Below are 10,000 nucleotides of genomic sequence, written 5' to 3'. Positions count from 1 at the left end.
TCATTTCCTGGCGCAGACCGAAGCAGGAATTGAGGAGCAGCATGCGTGTATGTGTGTGTGTGTGTGTGTGCGTGCTTGCGTGTGCGTGCTTGCGTGTGCGTGTTTGTGTGATTGAGGCGGGAGAAATGACCTTCACACACAGTGAACACACACACACACACACACACACACACACACACACACACACACACACACACACACACACACACACACACACACACACACAAGCGAGGGGAGGAACATAGGGGGGTGAGAGAGAGAGAGAGAGAGAGAGAGAGAGAGAGAGAGAGAGAGAGAGAGAGAGAGAGAGAGAGAGAGAGAGAGAGAGAGAGAGAGAGAGAGAAAGGTGGGGGAGGGAGGTTACCTAGCAACAGAGTCCTGCTCAGTACCACTGATGGTGCGCCGGGCAACCATCTGACAGCCGCCAGCCCAGTGATGCCAGAGCATCACTGCATCCACGACAACACCTCATTCTCCACGGCAACAGCTGCCAAGCACATGGCAACATCATCACACCGCCGCATCACAACTGCCCACACAACCGTGCTCACATCCAGGGCTGCCCAAAACGCACATTCACAAAGACACTTCTATTACATTGCATTACATTAGAGTACATTACATGACATGACATTACTAACACTGACGCTTTTGTCCAAAGCGACTTTTATCCACAGCGATATTACAGGGTATTGGTTACAGTCCCTGGAGCAGTGTGGGGATAGGTGCCTTTCTCAACGGCACGTTAGCCATTGAGGGAGGAAAGGAGTAGTAAGGGTGGGGAGGATTGAACTTTCAACCAGCGGTGTAGTCTACTTTTTTGAAGTGGGTATACTGTATATTCGAGCATTTTTTGAAGTGGGTATACTGTATATATTTATGCCATTCTAAATAATGGATCAATCAATTTTAAGTGGGTATACTGAAGCCCCTAAAATTTAGAAGTGGGTATACTCCGTATTCCTGCGTTCTATATACAGTAGACTACACTACTGCTTTCAACCCTGTGAACTACAGTCCAACTCCCTCACCATTACCTCATGGCTGCCCCACTTCTACATCAACACGCAGGATTTTTATACAATGCAAATGCATGCTTTAAGTCATGTACTGTACGTATAGTGTGTAGCGTATTCATGACCACTGTGCTGTTTAAGGAGAACTCTAATTCTTTCATTTCCATCATGTCTAATTCATTCTACAAGTCAGCAAGAAACTGCAGGCAGTCACATTTCTGCGTTTAGTCGTAAATTCACTTAAGGTTACACAGAACAATCACCTCTACTGCACATATAGTATGTCTGTACAGTACACACATAGTGATATTCAAAGCTTTCACAACAGCGAAAAACAAACTAATATTCTAGAATTAAGAACTGTCCAGTATCCATAAACACATAAAATACATAATGGTGGCGCTTCAAATGAATGCCCCGTGACGGACGCTTCGTTTGGCATCTACGTCAGGAAATGAGAAACTCCATCCAGCTCTCCAGCGCAAACGATGAATACCAAATCCATGCCAGCTATCCAGATGCCAGGCTAATGCCCACGGGACCCAGTCCTGTACACATCAGCTGTTAAAACGCACTACCGTGCCAGGCACTCTCTAGTGATGAATACGCTGAGGACAAAAACATGTTCAAACAGTGCTGCTCTACAAAGTCAAAAGGCACTACATAGTATTTGGTCAAAACTGAGTTGATTATATTTGAAGGGTTCAGATGCTAAACCCTTTAATTTGCCTTTTTTTTTAGAAATCTTTGGGTTCATTCATATGAATGAAATGCAGCTGATCAGAAAAGCAGTGTGGGGATTTGCATATTTTGCAACTCTTCGTTTTTAAATTCACTCTATAATTCCTTTTTGTGGAGAAATCCCTATTTAGAAAACAAAACACACAAACAAACAACAAACAAAAAAACATCACTAGTATAGAAACTGTTTGCTAGACTGGGCAAGGTGACAGCCTTAAAGCAATAAACATTTTGGACACAAGTCTCTTCTGTCAAGTCAGGTCTGTCAGGTCAACGGATCTGTCGCATTCCCAGAGGACGACCGATTCATTCTGCCAGCAAAAAAAAAAAGTGACAATCCCTTGCCTTGTCTGAAGGCAGTCCCTAAGCGCCCTTGTCTTGTTTCGAGCCAGTCCCTAAGCCCTTTGTTGTCTTCAGTTCAGTGTGAACTGTGAGTAGCTGGGTGAGGACCAGACAGTAGGACCTACGGCCATCGCCTGCTCTGCTCCCTGTCTGGGTGTCATCTGGGGAGCCAGCCTGTTCTGCTGTCCTGCTCCCAGGATCCTGTAGGATCCTGTCACCACACACATTCCCAATTCCTTCTGTTCTGCCGAAACGGGATGATCTACCACCCCCACCCCTTCACACCCACCAACACAGTAAAACATGCAACGTTAATTCAAAATTTAGAAAGTACTCTGGGACACAATACACTCTCGATGTAAAATCAACTCTTTAAATTTTGAATGAACACTGTTTTTCTTATCTATTTATTTTTTACTGTGCATTGTCTCCTTCCACCCCTACCACCCACAATACTAACAAAGCCAACCTCCACTGTCCTCTGGCCAGTACCAGTCTCCAGTCCTCTCTGGCCATGCAGGCTGGCAAGCCAAGTCTGCCAAGGCGGAGTGGAGTGGAGTGCAGTGGAGTAGAGGGGTCAACAAGAAATAGGACAGTGTTGTGCTGAGCTCACACAAGAATGTCCACACAAATAACACACCTGCCCATGCACACTGATAATGCACTGTAAATATGCAGACACACCTCACCTGCAAGGACACACCCAAGTGCACACACACACATGCATAAATGCATGCATGCACGCACGCACGCACGCACGCACACACACACACACACACACACACACACACACACACACACACACACACACACACACACACACACACACACACACACACACACACACACACACACACACACACACACACACACACACACATACCTGCACGCACGCACGCACGCACGCACGCACGCACGCACACTTATCTAGGCACAACACAATGTAGTACATTTAAATCGTTCTAAATTGCTCTTTGCAATACTACCACAAATCATACATGAAGACCATGTGAAAACTACCAAACCACAGGGCTGTGCTGTAAAGTGCAGACCTATGTGACTTCATGCTATGAATGCATTATGTATGTGCTCACTGTGCTGCATCAAATCCGCACACGTGGTGCCAATGCCATCACCCATATAAGAATAACTGAGAGAGGCAGTGCCAGCCAGGTTGGCTCTGAAGTGATAGTACTTCACAACAGCGCTCTCTCTCTCTCTCTCTCTCTCTCTCTCTCTCTCTCTCTCTCTCTCTCTCTCTCTCTCTCTCTCTCTCTCTCTCTCTCTCTCTCTCTCTCTCTCTCTCTCTCTCTCTCTCTCTCTCTCTCTCTCTCTCTCTCTCTCTCTCTCTCTCTCTCTCTCTCTCTCTGCCTATTTCTGTCTTTTCCCTTTTTTCCTTCTTCCATGCTTTCTCTTCCTTTAACGCTCACTGAAACACCTCTCTCTCTCTTCAATCTCTTTCTCTCTCTCTCTGTCTCTCTTCTTTCTTTCTTTCTCTCTGTCTTTCTTTCATTCTTTCTTTCTTTCTTTCTTACACACACTCTCTCCCTTTCTCCCCTGCTCTCCTCACTTGCTTTACACAGGGTTGTCTATTTTAAGCCAGCCCAGTTCATGTTGCTTTTTTTGGGCTGCTGTGATGCAGAAGAACGCAGCAGGCTCCAGGTAATGATTCACCTGATGACACTCAGAGCGGAACACAGTCGTGTCCTAAACGCTCCACTCTAGAGTGTACGTACCCATTGTGACATCACAAAGACAAAACATTCTAAAGGGCAGCGGGAACTGACGGGGCCGCGTGACTTTGGTAATCTATCCATGCACTGTAGCGTAGGCAGCAACAATTAGCTACTGTAGCTGTATTTATGCAAAGGGCAGCTGAAGGAAGGATTTGTATGAGGTGGCAGAAACATACAGGACAGGACACATTTTAAGTATGTACAGTATTATCTTGGTCTCTTCAATAAATGATAGAGACTAACAAAAATACATTCTTTGGAAAGCTGTCATGTCTGTATGTCTATGTATGTATTCTGTTTGTCTATGCCCATTCTGTATGTCTATGTTAAAATTTAAAAGGTAAGCTCCCCTTCACATCCTCCGGTGTGGAGCATTGCCCTCTGTTTGACCTTTCCAGTGAGGGGAGGGGGGGTTGCTGTCTCAACATGATTATGCCTGTTGCCCCTCTCACAGACACTCATGCTTACAGGCCTAGCCCTCTGAACAAGAAGCTTTCATGAAGCTCGCATGAATTCTGGAAATAAACTATGAAAAATGTGACACAGTGCACCTTTAAAAATGCACCCGAAAACAACAATCACATTAGAAAACAAGTATGAGAAATTGCCACGTCAAAATGGAGCCTTCTTAGCACTGGTCAGCAAGCATGAGCAAGCACGTTTTAAACCTGTATCTAAAGCATATTTCTAAAAACAGGGTCTTATCTAAAAATAGACCCAGACAAGGTCAACAAAGATACTCATGATTTTCATGATAAAAAACAAGGCGGTGAGTCTAAAAATAAATCTCAACAAAGACGTAGTTACTTCATCATGCTGGCAAAGATGCACCCGATGCACTATTTTCATGCTTACAGTAACAGACGTGACACAAGCTGTGATAAGTGGCAACGTATGTACCCAACAACAAGCACGCACACGCAAGCACGCACGCACGCACACACGCACACACACACACGCAGGCACGCGCAAGCACGCGCAAACACGCACACGACACGCACACGCACACAGTGCCTATTCAGCACCAAGGCCAGGTGATACTGTATGTCTGAGCCAGTACATCTTTCCAACATAACATAGTACCTTATTTTTCTCATATCCTGTCTTTAACTCATTGGCTGCCTTGGCCGTCGAATGAAGTCATTTCGAATAGTGACGCCCCCTGCCTTCGACGTCGTTCGCCGATAATTGCGTTTTTTTTTTTACAGCCAGGCCTCGAGGACGGTCTGACCTATCTTCTGTATAAATTTCAAGCCTCTAGGCATTTTCTAACTGTTCCTATAGGTGGCAGAAGTGTCCTTAGGAACAGTCAAGGCAGGGCTTTTGTTCAGACCAGGAGGAAATGTCAAGACAAAAACACCCCTTTTTTACTATTATAATCTCAAAAGTAGCATACTGTAGCAAAATCATTTTTGAAAGTAAAGCACCTGTGACAGTAGTCTACTTTCTTGCCCTCTGATTTTAACACAGGTAGGCTACTGATTTTAGTGTCAGAGCCTGACCAAAAAAATCCCTTCCTCTCATGACCAAAATACAACCCCCTGTTGCTATCTAGCTAGAAGGCATTGTAGCTAGCTTGCCCAAAATACACCATGAGATGATCTGTGTGGCAACCTTTCATTTTGGATAATGTGATCAGCCTACACAACATCAGGATGATGCTTACAAAATATCATCTAACAGGAGAATGCACGGGACTAGTGGTGATCTCGGGAATGTTTGGCTATAAAGTTTGCTACGCTAGCTAGCTAGCTAGCACGAAATTGCTAACAACTTAGCTAAGGAGCAACCAAGGAGCCTTGGTAAGTCAACTATTTTTACTCATTCTACAGTTATTTTTGATGGATCTGTATAGTATGATCAGCTTACTGTATCATCAAAAAAGACAGGGGGGTTGCAGATTCTTGGAACAGAGTAGCCTTTGTGTCTGGTCAGATGCAGTCAGCTCACATGAGAAAGCATTGCACTTAGCCTCAGACCAGCTAGCCTTCACCACTCCAATCGGCTTGTGAAATGTTGGATATGTGATCAGTACTTTATCAAAAGAAAATTCATTGAACAATATATGACAAGATCAATATAGCAGAACCATGATGACAGTAATCATCAATCTGCAAATTGTCCGCTCTGCCAAAGAAGCTGCAGTAAGCTACGCTAAGCGGAGCTGCCTGCCTGCCTACCTGCCTCCCTCCCCCCACAAGACACAACACGGTACTATTTCTGGAGGAAATAAACCAGCTGTGATTCGTTCTCCAACGAGGGGAGAGAGAGCACAATCAGAGGGAGAGGGAGAGGGAGGGAGTTCCCGGAGTTAGGGGCACCTGCTGTCATGATCCATTCTGCGCGCCAGCAACTAAACCAAAACACCCTTGTTTTCGAGTCCACCCCCGTTATATTTCAGTATATTAGGTTGAAAAGGTCATACAAACGATCTTTTGTTCAGGCTAAAGATGACAGAAGACTCTGTAATAGCATCTGATAGGTTTGGAGTTGTTAGGATGCCATTATGGGCAAAAACTTTTGCAGTTCTAGTTCTACTTCAAATGACGTTTTCTCAGCTTTTTGGCAAGAAAGCAGCATTTTGGCGAATTCCACTTAATTTCAACAGATGATTATGAAAGAACGGAAAGGGGTAGAGAGACACCGTTTTTTTCTGATGACAGATGAGCGTCTAATCTGTGTTTTGATAGGTATGGTGTTGACATAGACACAGAACTCAATTTTCTGTGAGCCTCCAAAAAACGCCCAAAATGCTGAAAAATCTCTGGCACTCCGAGGTACTCTTTTATGAAAATGGCTGGCAGCCAATGAGTTAATGAACCTTGTGGATTTATTTGGTACCTGTTTACCATTCATTTTACTGTAGTCTGTCAGAACGTTTGAACGTTTACAGACTGTCAGGATTGATGGTTCAATACGAAATCACACTTCAGTTTCATTCATTCATTCATTCATTCATTCATTCATTCATTCATTCATTCATTCATTCATTCATTCATTCATTCATTCATCCATTCATTCATTCATTCATTCATTCATTCATTCATTCATTCATTCATTCATTCATCCACACTGAAATGAATATCAATTTCAACAAAATGACCAAAGGCCATAGAGAAAGGAGTTGAGTGAACAAAAGCCTGCTTTTCTCATTAGTTAATCAAATTAGTCTTATCATAGTATGTCAAGAACAAAAAAAAATCCCATGTACGTACACGTACAGCAACCATGGTCCATGTGCAATTCCTTGTTATGACATTGCAACGCCAAGGAAATCACACTATAAGGTGCAGTCGATATAACATTACTGAAAATGCCTACAGGGCAAGGGAGGGTCGCATAAAGGTTGACATCGAGTTCAAACGGGGACAGCTGATCCCCCTGTTACATAAGCTCATTATATAATCAGGGGCTGATGTCAGGTAAACATGGCCTCCTCCATACTTACATACGTAGGTTACGAATAGCTTCCTGCTGTGTTTTCCCCCTTTGACCTGCCTAATGACCCCCAGTGCCTGATTGCATGCTAGTTTGTGCTATATTTTAATCTATCGCGCAATGTATATTATAATTTGTGAATTTGAGTGTTTCCTCCGAGATTAATAAAAGTACTCTACAACTACAACAAATGTAAACATAAACACTCTCAAAACCAATCAGACTAAGAGCAAGAGCAGTTTGTGGTATAGCACTCGGAAGTCCTATTGATCAAGGATCAGAAGCCCATAGTATTGTGGTTAACGTCTCCCACGAACTTGTAAAAACGTGAATGAGTTCCTTACGCAGCAGTGTGCATGTGAACCCAGTAGGTCTACCTTGTAGGGTCACACTAATTCTAACTAATGGGATAGGATTGGAGCATAGCAGATTTGATTCCCATACTATTATAAAGAAGAGCATGGGTAAAGGAGTAAATAACCAATACTCCTGCCCCCTCACACACAGACACGTCCATGGCTGATGTGACCTTCACCACATTGCTGCACATCTGCAAGTTCAGCAAGAATATCAGCTGATGTAATGATATAGGTGTAAAGTACTGACCTATGCTTGACCACATTTCTCCCTTTAGCTGCTCAGATACTTGGACATTTGCATCAGCTAAATGTGATGAAAACAAAGCACTTGGTCCTGTCCTGTTACCTGGTCCTGCACCGTCACACCAACACGCATCCAGGGCAGTCTGACATACTCTTGACCTCTTTGCTCCTTCATCTAAATAACTTAAAGATGATATGGGTATTTGCATCAGCATAATGTGATATAGTGTACCACTGACCCTCTCGATCTTGACCACATTGCACCCTTGCTTGAACTAACAGACTCTACAGCGATTTGGATATTATCTTAATATACTGTAAATATAAAGCACTGACCTTCTCAGTCTTGCCCAGCCACTCAGGGTCTAACAGATCCGCTAAAAACTCTGCACGCCCCTGTGTATAACAGCACCAGCAAAATGCAATGAAACGCAATGTAAAATAATATACTGTACCGTATAGTTTACAGACCTTGGTGATTTTATTTAGCCACCTAAATACCAGCAAGTTCCTCCCAACAACCTTCAACAATGTAACTCAAATATGTCCAATATCATGCATCAGCTCCCGTACATGATGTAAATCAGTGTTTCTCAAACTTTTTCAGACTGAGGACCACTCTGTCTCCCAAAAAAATGTCCAGGGACCACCTGACAACTGAATTGACAGTTGACGGGTGCTATTTCAGCACTAATGTTGATGCATATCACTTACTTTTCATTCACATTTACAAGCCTGTCTTATTGTGGTGAAAATATGACTTCAGACATGTTTGGCTTTGTAATAATGTGTTACATATATAGTCTTCTGCTAGCTTGTATCGGAAGAGTAGAAATCCCTTTGCGGACCACTTGAGCTCTGTCGTGGACCACCAGTGGTCCCCGGACCACACTTTGAGAACCACTGAAGTAAATAGTAAGTAAGCAGCACTGACCTTCTCGATCTTGTCCAGCCACTCCTTGTTCTGGGCCAGCTCTGCCATGAAGGCCTGGTGCTTCAGCCACTTCTTATGGAGCTTCTGGGTCTCATCCCTGGAGGTGTCCCCTGCCATCAGCATCTTCTCAGACACCCAGTCACCCAGCTGAGGAGAGAGAGAGGAAGAGAGGGGGATAGGAGAGAAAAGAGAGGGAGGGAAAAAGAGAGAGAGAGAGGGAGGGGGGGTATGGGAGAGAAGAGGAGGAGGGAAGGATAGAGAGGGAGCGTGAAAGAGAGGGGGGGGGTAAGGGAGGAAAGAGGAGTGAGGGAAGGAAAGGGAGCGTGAGATTGTGGGAATATGCATACAGACTATGCAGAATATACAGACTGACTATAAACTGGGAAGCAAAACAGTCTTTGAGGTAAACACAAAAGTTCACACAGTACAAATGTACACGCACGCACGCATGCACGCACACACGCACGCACACGCACACTAGATGCAAATTTCTTCATGTGGTTGCAGGAAAGCATGTGGTAAGCAAAAAAAAATGAGTACACTGCACTCAACACAGACACACAGGTGTGTGAGAGATATATTTAGATCATATCCTCTACATGGGTGCCATACCATACTGTATTTCTTATGCTTACTTACAGTACTTGCGCACAAACAGTTACTCGTACAGTAAACATACACAAAGTAAATCACCAAGGTATACAACTCTCTTCACAGCACTCTTTTCCGAGCTGTGTGTGTGCGCGCGCGTGTGTGTGTGTGTGTGAGTGTGTGTGTGTATGAGCACGAGGGTATCATCTGACACACTGTCAACGCCCACACTGTGAGAAGCTCACCCTGTAAATAGTTGATGTGCGTGCGAAGAGACACACGCACGCACTCATGCACGCATGCACACACGCACGCACGCACACGCACACGCACACGCACACGCACACGCACGCACACACACTCACGCACACACACACACACACACACACACACACACACACACACACACACACACACACACACACACACACACACACACACACACACACACACACACACACACACACACACACACACACACACACATTCCATACCTCCACTCTTTTGCATGCAAAGATACACACTCTCCATCCATCTCTCTGATGCTTTTTCACATCCGCGCACACAGTCCATCACACAGTCCATCTCTTAGCTCTTTCA

At 44.4% G+C, this 10,000-nt stretch overlaps 1 protein-coding gene across 1 annotated transcript in view; it reads right to left on the bottom strand.

The window, feature by feature from the left end:
• Positions 1-10,000, bottom strand: part of LOC134454137 (spectrin beta chain, non-erythrocytic 4-like) — a 133,135-nt gene that overhangs the window by 56,668 nt on the left and 66,467 nt on the right. The window contains 1 exon segment of the mRNA XM_063204941.1: positions 8,810-8,956. Coding sequence (XP_063061011.1) covers positions 8,810-8,956 — 147 coding nt within the window.

The sequence above is a fragment of the Engraulis encrasicolus genome, chromosome 8, assembly GCF_034702125.1.
Source record: "Engraulis encrasicolus isolate BLACKSEA-1 chromosome 8, IST_EnEncr_1.0, whole genome shotgun sequence".
NCBI lineage: Eukaryota > Metazoa > Chordata > Actinopteri > Clupeiformes > Engraulidae > Engraulis > Engraulis encrasicolus.
The sequence above is the reverse complement of the archived record's forward strand: the minus strand, read 5'-3'. Positions and strand labels throughout refer to the sequence as shown.